Source organism: Oncorhynchus keta, chromosome 12 (assembly GCF_023373465.1).
Source record: "Oncorhynchus keta strain PuntledgeMale-10-30-2019 chromosome 12, Oket_V2, whole genome shotgun sequence".
Lineage (NCBI taxonomy): Eukaryota > Metazoa > Chordata > Actinopteri > Salmoniformes > Salmonidae > Oncorhynchus > Oncorhynchus keta.
This window is the reverse complement of record NC_068432.1, coordinates 13,311,685-13,333,525: the sequence shown is the minus strand read 5'-3', so window position 1 is coordinate 13,333,525 and position 21,841 is coordinate 13,311,685. Positions and strand designations below refer to the sequence as shown.

The following is a 21,841-nucleotide window of genomic DNA, read 5'->3' as shown; positions in this document are numbered from 1 at the left end:
CAATGCAGGACACGCTAGATAAACTAGTAATATCATCAACCATGTGTAGTTAACTAGTGATTATGGTTGATTGATTGTTTTTTATAAGATAAGTTTAATGCTAGCTAGCAACTTACCATGGCTTCTTACAGCATTCGCGTAACAGGTAGACTCCTCGTGGAGTGCAACAAGAGGCAGGTCGTTATTGCGTTGGACTAGTTAACTGTAAGGTTGCAAGATTGAATCCCCGAGCTGACAAGGTAAAAATCTGTCGTTCTGCCCCTGAACAAGGCAGTTAACCCGTGTTCTTAACTGACTTGCCTAGTTTAAATAAAGGTGTCTAAAAAATACATTTAAACAATAAATGGCCAAATCGGTGTCCAAAAATACAGATTTCCAATTGTTATGAAAGCTTGAAATTGGCCCTAATTAATCGGCCATTCCGATTAATCGGTCGACCTCTAGTCCTAATTCTTCACACGTCTCCTGATGTGCGCACTACTACAGCATCTGTACACAGCCAGTCATGGAATGGAAAAGTTTGCAGAATGGAGAGACAGATCATGATTTTCCTGGCCCCTTCTCTCCCTCCGCCCCCGCAGGTGATGAATTTGCCTCCACCTTCCTGATCCGCCACTTGGCCCAGGTGAACGCAGCCACGGTTGGGGCGGTAGAAACCCCCCTGCACCTGGTGTGTTCCTTTAGCCCCAAGAAGCACTCTGGGGAGGTGATGAGTGGCATGGCCCGCATCGCAGAGGCCCTGCTCAAGACAGGGGCCAACCCCAACATGCAGAACAGCAAGGGAAGGTGTGTAATACTATATGTCAATCCCTCTGATCCATTGAGCCCATCTGGTGTGATATAGCAACGGTCTATTCAAATGGGAGTTGATGTTTAGACTGATTGTTCTGACTTTTAAATTTTAAATTTGATTTTTTTTTTTACCGCTTTTTTCTCCCCAATTTTGTGGTATCCAATTGGTAGTAGTTAGTCTTGTCTCATCGCTGCAACTCCCGTACGGACTCGGGAGAGGCGAAGGTCGAGAGCCATGCGTCCTCCGAAACACAACCCAACCTTGCCGCACTACTTCTTGACACAATGCACATCCAACCCGGAAGCCAGCCGCACCAATGTGTCGGAGTAATCACTTTGATCTGTTTGTGTTACATGACGTATTTTTGTCATGATCCCGATACTGTGACTTTATACGTTTTTTATTTCCCAGAACTCCCCTACATGAAGCGGTGGTGTCGGGGAATGAGCCTGTGTTCAACCAGCTCCTACAGTGTAAACAGTGAGTTAAAACAGAAAACCATTTACTAAACCAACGACCTGGGTCCTACTCCCCATTGACCTTATTGAAAACAGCCTGAGGAGTAGCCTCTATTTCCTGGTGTAATACTGTCATCTTTTCTCTCGCCCTCCCCCTCTTTCCTCTGCTCTTTCTTCCTCACTTCCCTCCTGTACCTCTCTCCCGAGGCTGGACCTGGAGCTGAAGGACCATGAGGGGAGCACAGCTCTGTGGCTGGCCCTGCAGTACATCACTGTGTCCTCTGACGCCAACGTTAACCCCTTTGAGGACGATGCTCCGGTGGTGGAGAATGGAACACTGTTTGATGAAAACAGCTTTGCAGCCCAGCTCATCCAGAGAGGCAGTAACCCAGACGCACCAGACACAACCACAGGTAGAATTTCTCATTTGAAAGGAACATGCTAAAATGTATACATGTTTATGTATGATTTGTAACTTGGATGAATATGATGCAATAATATAAAGTATTAAACAATACGGAAGTCAGTGCACTTATGTTTTTAAATCTTACTTTCTTTTTCCCTTTCTTTCTCTCGCTTATTCCCTCCCTCCGTTCCTCCTCAGAGAACTGTCTCATGCAGAGGGCAACGGGTGTAGGCAGTGAGGCTGCTGCCCTCTTCCTGGCCACACATGGGGCAAAGGTCAACCATGCCAACAAATGGGTATGCAATGATGCACTGCAGGATCACATGAAACATCATACCTCTGCCAGTTCATCACAAATGACTACTTCAGACACTACAGTACAATAGTGAATCATAAGTTATACTGCATCACAAACCACTGCGCCATACAAGCTAAAACCCCCCTGTCTGTTTGTATGTCTGACGCTGTGTGTGTCTCCTCTCCTCCCCCATAGGGTGAGACCCCTCTCCACACGGCGTGTCGCTGTGGTTTGGCTGGCCTGACAGCAGAGCTTCTTCATCAGGGGGCTAACCCTAACCTGCAAACGCAGAAGGCCCTCCCCGACGAGGCCCTGGCCAAGGGGGTGTCCCTGCAGAGCCCGCTCCACATGGCCATCGTACACAACCACCCCGATGTGGTGTCAGTCATCTTGGAGCAGAAAGGTTAGTGGACAGTGGGCAGCATCTCCATGTCAAGCAGCCCAGGGAGATGAATGAACATGATTGACACCCAGAGTGAAAATTGGAATTGTTACCTGCATACCAAAAATTTCATTCCCTGGTGTTTCCAGCCAATGCTCTTCACGCCACCAACAACCTGCAGATCATCCCAGACTTCAGCCTCAAAGACTCCATGGACCAGACAGTGTTGGGCCTAGCCCTTTGGACAGGTAGGCTTCACCAACAACAACAAAAAACTACACTCATCAGATGGGTAGCTACCTAGCTATGTCAGTGTGAAAGAGCCTGCCGACGCTCTATCAATTTAAAATGCTTTTAAAGGGATACTGTGAGATTATGACCTTTGTCTACATAACCAGAATCGGATTAATTTGTGGACATGATTTGTATCTCTCTGCGTGCATTATGAAGGAAATTAAAGGTCATTTTGTGAGCCAATGTTAACAAGTGTAAGCGAAATGACTCTAACTCTACAGGTACGCTAGCATATGCTAATGTACCTGTAGACTTCCAGTCATTGGAAGATTACAGGTACTCCACCAGTTCAGTTCAGTTCATGGGTAAGTAGAAAGATGACTTAATTGCCAGAATTGCGCTGTATCACTTTAAAAGCAGAGTAGTTTCATGTCCTTGTAGGGCTCACACCTTCACACTTCCTCCTCCTTTTCCAGTCTCGCATGCCATGGATAGCGAGACAAACAGAGGAGGTATGTGCAGCCAAACGTTTCTAGTCATGATAGTCCAACCTAAAACATCGTCCATAGACCAGTGGTTTTCAACCTGTGGGTCCGCACATTTTAAATGTAAAAAAATAGATTTGTTTTCTTCCTAATTACTATTAATACTTCCTATAGTATTTTAAGCAATTTTTACATTTACTTTTCACAGTGCAAAATGTTAATAATAGGCCTTTCACTGCTAAAATGGACTAAATTTGACTGCCAAGAGATTTTGTTAAAATGATTTTCGACTCTGCAAATGGTGGTCCTAAAGCTTTTGACTAATTTGGTGGTCCCCGAAAGGAGAAGGTTGGGAACCGCTGCTATAGACGTAGTCCACGCTGGAGTCGAGCAGTAGTTCCCTTTACAGATTATCCCAGATTGAGTTCTGGTTCCTGCCATGTGCTCCACTGCTTTGCCTGTGCTTTGCACCTGCTCCTTTTGGGCTTTTCCCCCTCTTAGATAGAGATACAGAACAAATTAACAGTGGAGATGTGCAATTGACAGGATTTTTAAAGGGTAGTTTGGTCTCACGGAACAATGATCTGCATCAGATCATGTGTTCAACCTCACTGCCATTCGGGATCCACAGCTTTCAGTATGTCTGTGTCCTCTCATCTGTCCCTCAGGTATGCACACCATAGCAGCCCAACTCCTGGGCTCTGGGGCGTCCATCAACGACACCATGTCTAACGGTCAGACCCTGCTGCACATGGCCATCCGCAGACAGGACAGCAAGAGTGCCCTGTTCCTCCTGGAGCACCAGGCTGACATCAATGTCAAGTAGGATGACTCGGATCAGGAGCTTCATAAACCAGCAGATGCATTTCTCAGTTCTTTATTTCCCCTCGAGGGGAATTTTAATTTGCCATCTTAAAAGTCAGATAACGTATCATAAAAAAAACTGTGGAGCAGTCTCCCATTTTATACAACAATGCAAAGATGTATGGAAGCACAAGCCATAGGTGATATGATCTGTAGTGTTACACATTGGCTGAGTATCCCTGTGAGGTGTTTATGTAAGTAGGTATAAAAAAAAATCTCTCCCTGCAGAACCCAGGAGGGTGAGACGGCGCTGCAGCTGGCCATCAGTAACCAACTCCCCCTGGTGGTGGACGCCATCTGCACACGGGGGGCCGACATGTCCGTGGTGGACGAGAGGGGACACCCCCCTCTGTGGCTGGCCCTGGAGAACGGTCTCGAGGACATCGCGTCCACACTGGTGAGATTGGATGAGAGGGGAGGAAGAGGGGGGTAAAGGAGAAAGTGATTGGGGGAGGAAGAGGAAGGGGGTGGAAGTGGGAGCCCACAGATGAATATAAGAGACTATGTTATCCCATGATGGTTGTATGTGAGAGCCTCTAGTGTTCTCATCAATAACGTGCATGTCATGAGTAGGGCCATGGGTCATCCAGGTCAGGAGAGGACTTCTGGCTGGTCCTAGTTTTGAGTGGGATTGGTATGGGAATGTCTGCTTGTCTCTGCTACTGTAGGTCCGACACGGTTGTGATGCCACCAGTTGGAGCTCTGGTCCCTCAGGCTGTCAGCAGACCCTCCTCCACAGGGCTGTGGATGAGAACAATGAGGTCACCGCCTGCTTCCTCATCCGCAGGTCTGTCTGATCACACTCATCCCTCACAACACACTCATTCCTTTTGATCAAATTAACACATGTATATATTGGAGAGAGTGTTGCCGATGCGTCTCACCTTCTAATGCACTCATCCCTCAACGGGTGGCTGCACTCAGCCCTTACTGTGGTCGTCTCACAGCAAATTATAATCATCTTTCTTTATAGCAAATATATTAACTGCCTGTTTATATCTGAGAGTGGCACCTCACCTTTTAATGCCCTTATCCCTCAATGTGCCCATATTCCTTGTAATGCAAGTGCTGTGCTCTACCAACTGAGCTACACAGCAGTGGTTTCCAACATTACATTTTTTTGTGGCATCTTGATGGCATATAAAATTCTGCGACACACCTAAAATTTCCCTATTAATTAATTTAGTGGTAATGACCTTCTGATCGATACTGCAAATCATCTATTGTCTGAATGATGCTGTCACCCTCGTGCTTCGCAGTTGGGATGGTGTTCTTTGGCTTGCAAACCTCCCCCCTTTTCCTCCAAACATAGCAATGGTCATTATGGCCAAAAAGTAATATTTTTGTTTCATCAGACCAGAGGACATTTCTCCAAAAAGTACAATCTTTGTCCCCATGTGCAGTTGCAAACCGTAGTCTGGCTTTTTTATGGCGGTTTTGGAACAGTGGCTTCTTCCTTGCTGAGCGGCCTTTCAGGTTATTTCGTAATAGGACTCATTTTACTGTGGACGTTTTTCCTCCAGCATCTTCGCAAGGTCCTTTGCTGTTGTTCTTGGATTGATTTGCACTTTTCGCACCAAAGTACGTTCATCTCTAGGAGACAGTGTGTCTCCTTCCTGAGCGTTATGATGGCTGCATGGTCCCATGGTGTTTTTACTTGCGTACTATTGTTTGTACAGATGAAAGTGATATATCATTCAGGCATTTGGAAATTGCTCCCAAGGATGAACCAGACTTGTGGAGGTCTACAATTTGGTATTGGCTGATTTCTTTGGATTTTCCAACGATGTCAAGCAAAGAAGCACTGAGTTTGAAAGTTGACCTTGAAATACATCCACAGGTACACCTCCAATTGACTCAAATTAGGTCAATTAGCCTATCAGAAGCTTCTAAAACCATGACATAATTTTATGGAATTTTCCAAGCTGTTTAAAGGCACAGTCAACTTGGTGTATGTAAAATACTGACCCACTGGAATTGTCATACAGTGAAATTAATCTCTGTAAACAATTGTTGGAAAATGTATTGTGTCATGCGCAAAGTAGATGTCCTAACTGACTTGCCAAAACTATAGTTTGTTAACAAGAAATTTGTGGAGTGGTTCAAAAACAAGTTTTAATGACTCCAGCCTAAGTGTATGTAAACTTCCGACTTCAACTGTCCATACAAATTATTAGACCAAAGGTGAATACACAACAGTTCACCTGACACAAGACTGAATCCAAACTTTACACTGTTGTGCCTTCTACATTTACTGTACTTTTCGCGACATTTGTTGTAACTAATTCTGATACTCAGGATATGGCTGGGAAATAAGGCCCAAATATAGTATCACAATATTTTTCAAATCTTTGACGCTATTTCATGTTTTTGAATAATAAAAAATGATACATTTTCCTTTATTAGTTGGGTGGCAACACATACATTCTAAAGGATTTCAATGGGTCTTTCTCCATTCTGATTATTTTATACTGTTCAACATCAATCAATTTCCCTCCCCCCTGTATTTTAATCAATTTCTTAATTTCCTGCACTGATTTGAGAGAATTTTCACACTAGCACATAAGGCTGCACGATATGGGCAAAAAAGGCCTTAGGTTAAAAATGTTGCAATTGCTATTTGACTTGCAATTTAGATCAAAACACTTGGGTGAACTGTTGGAATCATGGAAATTCGTTAGTTAGAATATAAGTCATTGAGGGCACTTTGAATACAGTGTTTGCCATGACAACGAATGAAAATGCCAAGGAGGAGTTATTGTGACTGGGTAGGAACCAAAGTGTTGGTCAGTGGTTTTTCTAAGGGACTCTATAATCTTTGGCTACATTAAATGTTTCTTCATGTTGCCAACATATTCATGCATTGGCTACTCCTCTTTGATTTAGAAGAAACAGTTGCACAAACAATATGCTGATTTTGGCCTACGCCATAACGGGTATCAGGTTGTATAGTTCTGATTCAGTACATTTATTAGTGAGCTAGCTAACACAATTTAGCTAAACTTGCTAAGAAAATAACTATCTGTTTGCAGAAGTAAGAAACACAAACTAATTGTGCAATTATAGAACGCTTGTGGATTTATATTAATAAGCAAAGCCCTAAACATTGTTGCCATCAACATTGTTGCATGTGCTGCATTGACCATGCAGACTGAACACAAGTCCCTCCCGGTCAAGCAACAACAAATGTGCGCCTTGAGTAACGGGGCAGGGTTAGGTCTGTGTGGAAAGTGGCATTGAGAGAGCGAGTGGAGAAGGATGACTCAAGTAGTGGTGTAAACTATAAAGATGTACGTAAAATGCAGGATATCACACTTTTACAAACCAAACATTCAAATTCCATAATACAAGGTAAAGTAAAAACCCAAACTGGTCCTTGCATCAATACCGGTATATAGTAAAATAAGGTACACCGCTCAGCCCTACCTCTGGATACATTCAGTAACAGGAGACTATTCCTGGAAAATGTGGGCTAGGTGCAACCAAAACATTTACAAGGGTTTGAATGAGGACTAACTGGTGTCTCCAAGTGGGCACACACCTTTCCAAAGTGTGCACAGTTCCTAAGCCATTTCAATGCACTTCAATGACTCAAAGAAGATTCTTCAACTATAAGGTACTTTTTGGAGCTCTCTTAGCTGTGCCGTTTAGGAAATAGAGCAAGCACACTTTAAGGTCATTTGGAACACATTCCTGCCATCACACAATTACTCTTTAGGCAATCCAAAAACGGTGTATTATAAATCGCAATCTGCGTAAAGTGGGCATAATTTGAAAGTTTATTCTGTTGCCAACATGACTAGCTAAATTATAAAATACGGTCTTAGTGCTAAGCTTTCACAAGGCAATTCAGAGAAATGGATCACAATTTTGGTGCGCATAGAAAGTCATGAGGGGGTCTGACAAAGTGCGCAGAAGCAGAGCGTATCTCCCATTGAGCTATAAAAGAGGGCCGCGAACAGATCTATTCCCTACCGTCTCTCTCGAAATGAATGACTGAGCACAGAATGCACTCCTGCCCTACAAATAGAATATCAGATTTCAGAGCGTGATGTCAGATATGTTCTGTCAGAATGGGTTCTTCATCAAATATCCTGTATGACAGCTGTGAGCAGCCAGTCACATCCCCTTAACCAGCCATTAGCCTACTCAGCTGCTTTTCATCGTCCGTTCTTTCTGCGCATCGCCATCAGTTTTGAAATCTTATTTAGACATGATGGCAAGCTATGGTGTGCAGACAGTGATGGGGCTTGTTATATTTGTTTAATTATTGGCGTGGCAAACGCTGTGGTATCACTATTGTCATGATTGTCCTGTGAGGATCACGTTCCAATTTGGTGGGATTGTGACAGGAACCAGGTTTCTCTTTCTCCCACAGAGGGGAGAGGGAGGGTGCTGGATGGTTGACCGTTCATACCCGGTCGTAAAGTTAAGCACGAGAGATCTCGTCCTCTCTCTTTCTCCGTTTTAGTATCAACCAAAGGAATGCCTTTGTCTAGGGAGACTTTTGCCCACCCAAAACTCTAATGTCCAAAAAGTGAATATATCGGAACAATATTTCTAACAGAAGAATGTGGGGAATGGTCAGTCGGTAGATGTAGAAAACTAACTTGTTTTTTTGACATTTGTGATGTCAGTTGAAATATTGTAACTTGGAAAGGATACCCCCTTTATCTGTCAAGTTTTCATCCAATATGTGGTGCATACAATATGACAAATTATGAAAGTAATTTTGTTAAGATTGGAATGTGAATTTCGGAGTCATAAGAGAACTTGTAATCATATCCTTTGCACATTAAGTAGCCACGCCCCGAGTTTAGGTCAGAGAGCTTGTCACCATGACCAAGAGTGCATAAAGACTTGGAACAGGTTTCAACCTTGAAACGTGAGGTGGGTAGCTTCATGTTGGAAATGATTGACGCTTTGAACCTCAACACGAGGTGAAGAAATGAACTCAACTTCCTTTGGACCAGAGAGACGAAGAGATGTAGCTTATATACATCGTTGTCTGAATCCTGAATACCAACACGAGGAGGAAGAGGCGAGAAGCTCACTTCAGACAATCACTGGTACAGCTGATTAGCTGTCTTAAGTCAGATATTGAGAAAAGCGAGACTATCGTACTACGCTCATCACCAATGGGAACTGACGGGCTGTGGTTCGTGTGCAAGTTATATGATTAATATGAGGACAGTCCTAGAATGTATCCACGATAAGTGTCCTCGTTCTCTCTCTCTCTCTCTCTCTCTCTCTCTCTCTCTGTATCCTATCTATCTATCTATCTATCTATCTATCTATCTATCTATCTATCTATCTATCTATCTATCTATCTATCTATCTATCTATCTATCTATCTATCTATCTATCTATCTATCTATCTATCTATCTATCGGCCCCCTTGAACTTTGCGACCTTTGCCACATTTCAGGCTTCAAACATAAAGATATAAAATTGTATTTTTTTTTGTGAAGAATCAACAACAGGTGGGACACAATCATGAAGTGGAACGACATTTATTGGATATTTCAAACTTTTTTAACAAATCAAAAACTGAAAAATTGGGCGTGCAAAATTATTCAGCCCCCTTAAGTTAATACTTTGTAGCGCCGCCTTTTGCTGCGATTACAGCTGTAAGTCGCTTGGGGTATGTCTCTATCAGTTTTGCACATCGAGAGACTGACATTTTTTCCCATTCCTCCTTGCATAACAGCTTAAGCTCAGTGAGGTTGGATGGAGAGCATTTGTGAACAGCAGTTTTCAGTTCTTTCCACAGATTCTCGATTGGATTCAGGTCTGGACTTTGACTTGGCCATTCTAACACCTGGATATGTTTATTTTTGAACTATTCCATTTTAGATTTTGCTTTATGTTTTGGATCATTGTCTTGTTGGAAGACAAATCTCCGTCCCAGTCTCAGGTCTTTTGCAGACTCCATCAGGTTTTCTTGCAGAATGGTCCTGTATTTGGCTCCATCCATCTTCCCATCAATTTTAACCATCTTCCCTGTCCCTGCTGAAGAAAAGCAGGCCCAAACCATGATGCTGCCACCACCATGTTTGACAGTGGGGATGGTGTGTTCAGGGTGTTGCTTTACGCCAAACATAACGTTTTGCATTGTTGCCAAAAAGTTCAATTTTGGTTTCATCTGACCAGAGCACCTTCCACATGTTTGGTGTGTCTCCCAGGTGGCTTGTGGCAAACTTTAAACGACACTTTTTATGGATATCTTTAAGAAATGGCTTTCTTCTTGCCACTCTTTCATAAAGGCCAGATTTGTGCAATATACGACTGATTGTTGTCTTATGGACAGAGTGTCCCACCTCAGCTGTAGATCTCTGCAGTTCATCCAGTGATCATGGGCCTCTTGGCTGCATCTCTGATCAGTCTTCTCCTTGTATGAGCTGAAATTTTAGAAGGACGGCCAGGTCTTGGTAGATTTGCAGTGGTCTGATACTCCTTCCATTTCAATATTATCGCTTGCACAGTGCTCCTTGGGATGTTTAAAGCTTGGGAAATCTTTTTGTATCCAAATCCGGCTTTAAACTTCTTCACAACAGTATCTCGGACCTGCCTGGTGTGTTCCTTGTTCTTCATGATGCTCTCTGCGCTTTTAACGGACCTCTGAGACTATCACAGTGCAGGTGCATTTATACGGAGACTTGATTACAAACAGGTGGATTGTATTTATCATCATTAGTCATTTAGGTCAACATTGGATCATTCAGAGATCCTCACTGAAGAGAGTTTGCTGCACTGAAAGTACAGGGGCTGAATAATTTTGCATGCCCAATTTTTCAGTTTTTGATTTGTTAAAAAAGTTTGAAATATCCAATAAATGTCGTTCCACTTCATGATTGTGTCTCACTTGTTGTTGATTCTTCACAAAAATATACAGTTTTATATCTTTATGTTTGAAGCCTGAAATGTGGCAAAAGGTCGCAAAGTTCAAGGGGGCCGAATACTACTCGATATCGTGATACTGGTATCACATTAGTAAAATGTTGGTATTGTGACAACCCCACTCTGAAAATAGGCTATTTGTTTTGCGTGTTTCTGTGCTAAATGTCTTTGTCACCTTTTTGGGCCCTCACGAGTTTGCATCCCTGATTTATAATCCTCAATGCCTCATCTTTCAAAATGCATCGAGTCATCTTAATTTACAGCATTAACCTCACTTGGACAACAAAACATTTCAAATGTTGCCCAATTACCGTGAGGGATGGGGGCACGGTGCTCGTTCAAACCCATATGGTGATGTGACGTGCAGAGCCAGAGCTCTGATGTCATGTTTCGCACGTTAGTGTACAGCCACTACGTTCCAATTTGGCCGCTTATTAGTGTATTGTTGTTTGGCTGATAACTCAAACACTTTATTTACTTTAACACAGTCACCTATAGAGTTTGGCCAACTTTTACACTAGCTGCCATGTTAGCACCTTTCAGCAGTCCCATTTATCCATTCTTTATTTGTGGAGTGATAATTCTCCAGATTCCAGGTGAGTTGAATCTACACTGAACATAAACGCAACAGGTAAAGTGTTGCTCCCGTGTTTCATGAGCTGAAATAAAAAATCCCAGAAATGTTCCTTATTTCTTTAAAAATGTTGTGCACAAATTAGTTTGCATCCCTGTTAGTAAGCATTTCTCCTTTGCCAATATAATCCATCCACCTGACAGGTGTGGCATATCAAGAAGCTGATTAACAGTATGCCCAGTCTTGTGAAGTCCATAGATTGGGGCCTAATGAATTTATTTAAATTTCTTATATGAACTGTAACTCAGTAAAATATTTGAAATTGTTGCGTTATTTAAATATTTTTTATTCAGCATAGTTGAGGAATCCATCTTGGTTCTGAATGAGTCAGCAAGAGGAAGTAGTTTCATGATTAACCAGTGTGATCTGTGCCTAATGACTGTCTAATCTCACCCGGTCTCTCCTCTAGTGGTTGTGACGTAAACAGCCCACGGCGTCCAGGTCTTAATGGAGAGGGGGATGAGGAGGCCAGGGACGGACAGTCACCCCTCCATCTGGCAGGCAGCTGGGGGCTGGAGGAGGTGGTGCAGTGCCTTCTGGAGTTTGGGGCAAATGTCAACACACAGGTATGTCTTACTTACTTACTTAGACTTTTTATTCCTCCTGGAGCCTAGGCCGTCTACTACAGTTTTTCAGCATATGCAGTCTCACTGACTGTCAATCCACAGGTCAGTTTCACCAGGCAGTCATTCCTTTAAGCACAGGCATCTCCCACTCCTCACATTTATTAGATTCCTCCACTTTGAGAGTCGTGGTCCAAAAGCATGCTTAATGAGTGAGTGAGGAGTATCTCGTGTCTGTCCCATCAAACCCCGTTTATTGTGGCTAATATGAGCTGTGTCTACCCAGGACGCAGAGGGCCGAGCGCCTATCCACATTGCCATTAGCAACCAGCACAATGTCATCATCCAGCAGCTCATATCCCACCCGGACATACGTCTGAACGCGCGTGATCGCCTGGGCATGACCCCCTTTGCCTGCGCCATGACACACAAAAACAACAAGGCTGCAGAGTCCATCCTCAAGAGAGAGCCCGGGGCTGCCGAACAGGTGAGAGACATACACAGGCATCGGCATTTGAAATTATTTTACTATTCAAATTATATATTTCGGGGGGGGGGGTGTGTATCTGGGTAATTTAAATAAATATTACATTTTATATATATTTTAAACTTAATTGGAGACTTTCTCTGGATAGAGCCATCATTTGAAAGCGTGTTCTATTGCCAACATGTTACAAAATACGATCGTAATTTTAGTGCGCCTTGAATAGTCCGGTGCGTTCAAGTCGTGTGCCAAATCTTTTCGCAATACGACAAACAGCCTCATTCTGTTCAGAATAACCCAACATATGAAGCTATGTCATCTTGTAGCTTTACATCAAGCATAGTGATCATAAACATTGACACTGTGTATGACATGAGTTTTATGATCTGGATATGTGAAGTGCACGTTTGAATTGCTTTTTTGACATCAACGCGGTAATTATTATAATCCTCTTTCAAAATACATAGTCCTATTTAAAGCAGTTCCCTCACTCCGACGACAAAACATTTGCAATGTCACCCAATTAGCGGGAGTGATGGGAGTAACTTATTTTCTCGTGGTGTTCAAGTTCAGAACCGCTGTCGGTCAAAACAATACTGCGCTGTGAAGTGGAGACCTTGAGCTCTGACATAATATATAAGGTGTTACTGTACAGCCACTGTGTTCAAATTTAGCTGCTTATCAGTTTTCAAATCTGCTATTTTGAGTCCATATTTTTTTTTTTACCTTTATTTAACTAGGAACAAATTCTTATTTTCAATGACGGCCTAGGAACAGTGGGTTAACTGCCTGTTCAGGGGCAGAACGACAGATTTGTACCTTGTCAGCTCAGGGGTTTGAACTTGCAACCTTCCGGTTACTAGTCCAACGCTCTAACCACTAGGCTACACTGCCGCCCCAGGTACAAGTGTAAAGAGTTAAAAGTAGGCCGAATCCTAACGTCCGTTCGGATATTTAAATAACCGTGCCCATCCCTACTTTGTTACAAACATAATATAATAATAAATATAATATAATATATGCCATTCAGCGGACGCTTTTATCCAAAGCGACTTACAGTCATGTGTGCATACATTCTACGTATGGGTGGTCCCGGGAATTGAACCCACTACCCTGGCGTTACAAGCGCCATGCTCTACCAACTGAGCTACAGAAGGACCACATTGTATGTTGAAGTCTAACCCCCACCATACTTCTCTTTCCTCTCAGGTGGACAACAAAGGGCGTAACTTCCTGCATGTGGCGGTGCAGAACTCTGACATCGAGAGTGTTCTGTTCCTGATCAGTGTCCAGGCCAACGTGAACTCCCGGGTGCAGGACGCTGCCAAGCAGACTCCTCTACACCTGGCTGTTCAGGCTGGCTCAGAGATCATCGTCCGCAACCTAGTAATGATGCCTACCCTACCACCTCACCAGTAGCTAAGCGGCTTTCTCACCAGTGTGAGAAGCTGTAATTGTGTGAATAGCTGTGTCTTTGGGCTCTATTTTAACAAGCCTAAGTCGATCTTGGCGCTCTTGCGTGGCGCTGTAGCTCAGTGGGAATTTATGCATTTATAACTTACAGGTGTGACGTGGGCTTGACCACTCACTGGCCAATCAACATGCTCCATGGCTTAATACTGTAACTGTGTGGTGGTATTATCCAAACCCAGCACAATAGAGCCCCAATTGTCTGTCTAGGGTGTTTCGTCATAATTGCAGTCATGGTGTGCAGATGATCAGATTGAAGTCTTTTAATGTCAGGAACCACATTTAATATGCTGTTCTGAGATACGCAACTCAAATGTAAAAGAGACAACCTGGAATTGCAACCAATGTCTGTGTGCATGTCTGAGATGCGTGTGTGTCTGATTTCGACTCTTATCTGACTCTTGTATGTCCATTGCAGCTGCTGGCAGGGGCCAAAGTGAATGAGCTGACCAAACACAGACAGACAGCTCTACACCTGGCAGCCCAGCAGGACCTGGCTACTGTCTGCTCTGTGCTGCTGGAGAATGGAGTGGACTTCACCGCTCTGGATGAGAATGGCAACAACGGTACTGACTGAGCCGTAATCTAGGCTGTAACACAAATGGCACCCTATTCCCTATATATAGTGCACTACTTTTGACCAGGGAAGTAGAGATGATCGTGCCATTTGGGACACAAACGTAGATGGGGCTGTTTCAGCTTAGATTAATTTTCCAACTCCTGAAATTGAATTAGTTTGAAATTCTGCTATGCAGTGCCATTACCCTGCACTCTCTTGTTTCTTTGTCTCTCATCTCAGTTTAGCTCGTGCTAATACTCAGGTTTTCTTCTGTCTTTTCTCTCCTCAGCCCTGCACCTGGCCGTAATGCAGGGTCGCCTTAATAACGTGCGTGCCCTTCTCACGGAGTCCAACATTGACGCGGAGGCCTTCAATCTCAGGTACACTCCCTCAACAATACTTCAGTTCAAATTGATTTACTTAATGTAAAAACAGATTGGTCATCTTTCTTGCCGAAGCTCTTACGTTAAAAACAGCAAGTAAGATCAAGATGTTGAAGGACAAAGGGAAAGGCTTAATGTGTTTGTTCACTGAGCTATTTTTTGTTTTGTAGGGGGCAGTCACCGATGCACGTTCTGGGGCACTATGGGAAAGAGAATGCGGCGGCCATCTTTGAACTGTTCTTGGAATGTATGCCTGAGTACCCTCTGGACAAACCGGACAATGAAGGGAACACAGGTAGGACGGAGTAATATATCACTTTTAATTCAAATATAATGTTTTAGGGTGATATTCCAGATACCTGTATTGCAAAAATAATTTTGTTTTTGAGCATTTATGTCCACTTGTTGTCTTTTTGGTCTCATCTCCTTCGCTCCTTCTGCTGTGACTGTACACTTTCCCATTTACACACCAAGCCCCTTCCCCTGCCACTCACAATAAAAATGATTTGAGATCACTTCTTCCTCTCTGACAAGCGGTTTCAACTCACTATTTCAGTTTTGGTCCCACATTATCAGTCATATGGAGACCGAAAGACTTTGAGACATTATTTTACTGTAATAGAGGAGTTAACCTTTCTAATGATACATTTTTTTATATATCAACTACTCAAATTGCTACTCAAATTGCACGCAGAGCAGAAACTACTAAAACTGGAGTATTAAGAACATTGATTCTGGAAAATTAATTCTCAGTTTGTCGCACACGGCATTGTGGTACCACTGGCAGCATTTTAGCCAAAGACTATAAATGTGCAATAAGCATAAAGCACAATTTATATGAGGAATTTGCAACTTGTTCTCATTCCGAGAAATAAGGTAAATTTTAACATCAACAAAGTGCACACGGTAGCATGCTTTACATTCAGTTGGAGACGGACAGAAGTGTTTTCATAACAATTCAACTGTTCTACCTTGTTAGCTAGTAAATGGATCCAATTTGGCTAAACTTGAATTATAAAGATTAGCTGGCTACTGACTAGTAAGTGGGCTTGTGCTGAGAGATTGTTTGAGACCTGTGTTTCTATTCAATAAATTAAGAAGTAAATCATTATTAGTGAATGTGCATTATGCATGTTTCTGGTTGAAATATTTTAACAAAAAGGGCATTTACATAGACATATTTGAAAGCCATATCAGTAATTATTACAAAAAAAAATATTAAACTATATTGATCAAATAATACCTTATTAGTTGGTCTTTTGGTTGTGCAAGGCTTATATTTATCCGAGGTACAATTTCACAAGCCCTGAATTTATTAAATTATTGCAGACTGTTTGCAATGCATTGTATTTTACCTTGTTCAGTCGTGGCCAAAAGTTTTGAGTGACACAAATATTAATTTTCACAAAGTCTGCTGCCTCAGTTTATAATGGTAATTTGCATATACTCCAGAATGTGAGTGATCAGTGATGAGTGATCAGATGAATTGCAATTAATTGCAAAGTCTTTCTTTGCCATGTAAATGAACTGAATCCCCCAAAAACATGGTTAGCCGCAAGGAAACATGTGCAGTCATCATTGCTTTGCACAAAAAGGGATTTGCAGGCAAGGATATTGCTGCCAGTAAGATTGCACCTAAATCAACCATTTATTTTATCATCAAGAACTTCAAGGAGAGCGGTTCAATTGTTGTGAAGAAGGCATACGGGCGCCCAGAAAAGTCCAGCAAGCGCCAGAACCGTCTCCTAAAGTTGATTCAGCTGCGGGATCGGGGCACCACCTCTACAGAGCTTGCTCAGGAACGGCAGCAGGCAGGTGTGAGTGCATCTGCATGCACAGTGAGGCAAAGACTTTTGGAGGATGGCCTGGTGTCAAGAAGGGCAGCAAAGAAGCCACTTCTGTCCAGGAAAAACTTCAGGGACAGACTGATATTCTGAAAAAGTTACAGGGATTGGACTGCTGAGGACTGGGGTGAAGTCATTTTCTCTGATGAATCCCCTTTCAGATTGTTTGGGGCATCTGGAAAAAAGCTTGTCCGGAGAAGACAAGGTGAGCACTACCATCTGTCCTGTGTCATGCCAACAGTAAAGCATCCGGAGACCATTCATGTGTGGGTTGGCTTCTCAGCCAATGGAGTGGGCTAACTCACAATTTTGCCTAAGCCATGAATAAAGAAGGGTACCAACACATTCTCCGAGAGCAACTTCTCCCAACCATCCAGGAACAATTTGGTGACGAGCAATGCCTTTTCCAGCATGATGGGAGCACCTTGCCATAAGATAGCTAAGTGGCTTGGGGAACAAAACATCTATTTTGGGTCCATGGCCAGGAAACTCCCCAGACCTTATCCCATTGAGAACTTGTGGTCAATCCTCAAGAGGCGGGTGGACAAACAAAAACCCACAAATTCTGACAAACTCCAAGCATTGATTATGCAATAATGGGCTGCCATCAGTCAGGATGTGGCCCAGAAGTTAATTGACAGCATTCCAGGGCGGATTGCAGAGGTCTCAAAAGAAGGGTCAACACTGCAAATATTGATTCGTTGCATCAACTTCATGTACAGTGGGGCAAAAAAGTATTTAGTCAGCCACCAATTGTGCAAGTTATCCTACTTAAAAAGATGAGAGGCCTGTAATTTTCATCATAGGTACAGTTCAACTATGACAGACAAAATTAGAAAAAAATCCAGAAAATCACATTGTAGGATTTTTAATGAATTTATTTGCAAATGATGGTGGAAAATAAGTATTTGGTCACCTACAAACAAGTACGATTTCTGGCTCTCACAGACCTGTAAATTCTTCAAGAGGCTCCTCTGTCCTCCACTCGTTACCTATATTAATGGCACCTGTTTGAACTTGTTATCAGTATAAAAGACACCTGTCCACAACCTCAAACAGTCACACTCCAAACTCCACTATGGCCAAGACCAAAGAGCTGTCAAAGGACACCAGAAACAAAATTGTAGACATGCACCCGGCTGGGAAGAATGAATCTGCAATAGGTAAGCAGCTTGGTTTGAAGAAATCAACTGTGGGAGCAATCATTAGGAAATGGAAGACACACTGATAATCTCCCTCGATCTGGGGCTCCACGCAAGATCTCACCCCGTGGGGTCAAAATTATCACAAGAACGGTGAGCAAAAATCCCAGAACCACACGGGGGGACCTAGTGAATGACCTGCAGAGAGCTGGGACCAAAGTAACAAAGCCTACCATCAGTAACACACTACACCACCAGGGACTCGATTCCTGCAGTGCCTGACGTGACACCCTGCTTAAGCCAGTACATGTCCAGTCCCGTCTGAAGTTTGCTAGAGAGCATTTGTATGATCCAGAAGAAGATTGGGAGAATGTCATATGGTCAGATGAAACCAAAATATAACTTTTTGGTAAAAACTCAACTTGTCGTGTTTGGAGGACAAAGAAAGCTGAGTTGCATTCAAAGAACACCATACCTACTGTGAAGCATGGGGGTGGAAACATCATGCTTTGGGGCTGTTTTTCTGCAAAGGGACCAGGACGACTGATCCGTGTAAAGGAAAGAATGAATGGGGCCATGTATCGTGAGATTTTCAGTGAAAACCTCCTTCCATCAGCAAGGGCATTGAAGATTAAACGTGGCTGGGTCTTTCAGCCTGACAATGATCCCAAACACACCGCCCGGGCAACGAAGGAGTGGCTTCGTAAGAAGCATTTCAAGGTCCTGGAGTGGCCAACCCAGTCTCCAGATCTCAACCCCATAGAAAATCTTTGGAGGGAGTTGAAAGTCTGTGTTGCCCAGCAACAGCCCCAAAACAAAACATCACTGCTCTAGAGGAGATCCGCATGGAGGAATGAGCCAAAATACCAGCAACAGTGTGTGAAAGCCTTGTGAAGACTTACAGAAAACGTTTGACCTCTGTCATTGCCAACAAAGGGTATATAACAAAGTATTGAGAAACTTTTGTTATTGACCAAATACTTATATTCCACCATAATTTGCAAATAAATTCATTAAAAATCCTACAATGTGATTTTCTGGATTTTTTCCCCCTCATTTTGTCTGTGTACCTATGATGAAAATTACAGGCCTCTCGTCTTTTTAAGTGGGAGAACTTGCACAATTGGTGGCTGACTAAATACTTTTTTGCCCCACTGTATATATAAAAAGAAATTGGCCGATTTAATCGGTATTGGATTTTTTTGGTCCTCCAGTAATTGGTACCGGCGCTTTCTTATCACAACTATTAAACGGCAACTGTTTTAAAATCACCAATTGGTCTTATGTTAAATCCCTAAGTAGTTTTGTTCCTCTCCTGCAAGTTAGGAAGGACACCTTTATCATTGTAGTGACTGGGTGTATTGATACACCATCCAAAGCCTAATTAATAACTTCAACATGCTCAGCATCTGCTTATTTAAAAAATGAAAAATCACATCCACCAATTAGTGTCGTTCTTGCAAGGCATTGAGAAACGTTTCTGGACTTTGTGCTTAAATATTTGCTCTAAATTCACCACTATTCACTATTTTTATGTGTGGGGTACAGAGATGAGGTAGTTGCTCAAAAATCATTATTATACACAGAATGAGTCCATGCAACTTTTATAATGTGATTTGTTAAGAGTATATTTACTCCTGAAGTAATTTAGGTTTGCCATAACAAAGGGGTTGAATACTTATTATCCAAAGGCATTCAGTGGCGTAAAGTACTTAAGTAAAAATACTTTAAAGTACTACTTCATTTGTTTTTTGGTGTATCTGTACTTTACTATTTATTTTTAACAACTTTTGACTTTTACTTCACTACATTCTTAAATAAAGTAATGTACTTTACACATTTTCCCTGACACCCAAAAGTACTTGTTCAATTCACACGTTTATGAAGAGAACATCCCTACTGCCTCTGATCTGGCGGAGTCACTAAACACAAATGCTTTGTTTGTAAATGATGTCTGCGTGTTTGAGTGTACCACTGGCTATCCGTAAATGTAAAAAACAAGAACATTTTGCAGTCTGGTTTGCTTACTATAAAGGATTTTTTTCTAAATTATATGTACTTTGACTCAAGTAGAATTTTACTGGGTGACTCACTTTTACTTTTCATTTTATATTAAGGTATCTTTACATTCCAAATATGTCTACCAACAAAATTCCACTGACATTGAGGTATTGTGTGTCGATCAGTGACACAATTTAATCGGTTTTAAATTCATGCTGAAACGCAACAAAATGTGGAAAAACTCCAGGAGTGTGAATACTTTCTGAAGGCACTGTATTGTTAGTGTGCATAGCCACTGCAAGATATAGGGTCAGTACAGATAGTCCGGGTAAACATTGATCAAAGCTGCAATATGTAACTTTGTGGGCGACCCGAGCAAATTCGCATAGGAATGTGATTTATTGATTTGTCATTTATATGAAGGCAAGTCTAAAAAGCAGTAGATCTGTTTTAATGTGCGCTATATCTATGCTTCCCGTGCTTGTTTCATTTTTGCGTTATTTACTTTTGGTTTTGGACACCAGCTTCAAACAGCAGAAAATATAATATTTTGGGTTATGGAAAATATATTTCACAGCAGTTTAGATGGTACAATGATTCTCTACACGACTGCTTGTTTTGTCGCATAAATTGAAATTAGGTGAACTATTAGAATTTTAGCAACAAGGAAATTGCTTCACGATTTCTGCACATTCTACCGTTAACTATTTTTAGTAGTCTTATGGCTATTTAACAGGCTTATGGGGATAGAAGCTGTCTCGCAGCCTGTTGGTCCGAGAGCTGATGCTCCGGTACTGTTTACCGGACAGTAGCAAAGTGAACAGTCTATGGCTTGGTTGTCTGGAGTCTTTGGCAATTGTTCTGATCTTACACTTGGACCGCCTGATATAGAGGTCCTGGATGGCAGGGAGCTCTGCCCCAGTGATATAATAGGCTGTCTTCACCACCCTCTGTAGCGCTTTGTCGTCGAGGGTGGTGCATTTGCCATACCAAGCGGTGATGCAGCCAAGCAAGATTCTCTCGACGGTGGAGCTGTAGAACTTCTTGAGGATCTAAGGGCCCATGCCAAATCTTATCAGCCTCCTGTGGGGAAAGAGGCGCTGTCATGCCCTCTTAATGACTGTGCGGGTGTGTGTCTACCATGTTAACCCCTTAGTGATGTGGACGCCAAGGAACTTGAAGCTCTCGATCCGCTTCACTACAGCCCTGTTGATGTGGATGGGAGTGTGCTCTCTCCTCTTTCTTGTTCTTGCTGATGTTAAGATGTTATTCTTTAGAACAGTGGTTTCTAATCATAAAATGTATGATATTTCCTCACGGTCAAAATGAGCTAAAAATAGTCCTCTTTCCTTCGCTTTTGGAATTTGATGCTCCCTGACTGTCTAGCTTTCGTTTCGATGACTCGTACGTAGCAAGTTGGACAGAATGAAGACTGTAAATGTAGGTAGATCCATTATCATTTTACACCGTTTCAATTTGGTTTAAGTAATTTCAATGGCAGAAAATAAATGTTTTTCTCAAACCACCCGCGGGATCTGCCCCGCTGGCCATATGTTTGACACCACTGTTCTAAAGAATAACATCAAACATTTTTGTTCCTCAGTTCTGTTGCTGGCCTACATGAAGGGCAATGCTAACCTCTGTCGTGCCATTGTGAGGTCTGGAGCTCGCATGGGCCTCAACAACAACCAGGGAATCAACATCTTCAACTACCAAGTAGCCACCAAGCAGCTGCTCTTCCGCCTTCTAGGTGAGATGCTTGGTCCTGGTGTACTCCTTGAATAGATATGCTATTCGCTGCAATTGGTTTGTTGTACAGTAGTTCAGCATAGAGTACAGTTCATAAGAACACAGTCCGTAGTTTACAGTAGTTATATATCAGTTAAGCATAGAGAAGAGTTTATTTGATCATTTGATCCATGCATTAATCATGATCGTCAT

General features: G+C 42.4%; 1 protein-coding gene across 4 annotated transcripts in view; it reads left to right on the top strand.

Moving 5' to 3' along the window:
* Positions 1-21,841, top strand: part of LOC118391019 (rabankyrin-5) — a 41,881-nt gene that overhangs the window by 15,521 nt on the left and 4,519 nt on the right. For 3 of the 4 annotated variants that reach the window (XM_035781931.2, XM_035781933.2, XM_035781932.2), the window contains exons 8-23: positions 582-786; positions 1,205-1,273; positions 1,459-1,664; positions 1,856-1,953; positions 2,151-2,358; positions 2,487-2,585; positions 3,725-3,878; positions 4,149-4,317; positions 4,589-4,707; positions 11,864-12,020; positions 12,304-12,504; positions 13,711-13,887; positions 14,390-14,537; positions 14,820-14,910; positions 15,084-15,208; positions 21,504-21,650. In XM_035781931.2, coding sequence (XP_035637824.1) covers positions 582-786; positions 1,205-1,273; positions 1,459-1,664; positions 1,856-1,953; positions 2,151-2,358; positions 2,487-2,585; positions 3,725-3,878; positions 4,149-4,317; positions 4,589-4,707; positions 11,864-12,020; positions 12,304-12,504; positions 13,711-13,887; positions 14,390-14,537; positions 14,820-14,910; positions 15,084-15,208; positions 21,504-21,650 — 2,373 coding nt within the window. Of the gene's footprint in view, positions 1-581; positions 787-1,204; positions 1,274-1,458; positions 1,665-1,855; positions 1,954-2,150; positions 2,359-2,486; positions 2,586-3,724; positions 3,879-4,148; positions 4,318-4,588; positions 4,708-11,863; positions 12,021-12,303; positions 12,505-13,710; positions 13,888-14,389; positions 14,538-14,819; positions 14,911-15,083; positions 15,209-21,286; positions 21,481-21,503; positions 21,651-21,841 lie in introns of those variants that run through there. The other variant, XM_052457753.1, reaches the window with a different exon arrangement.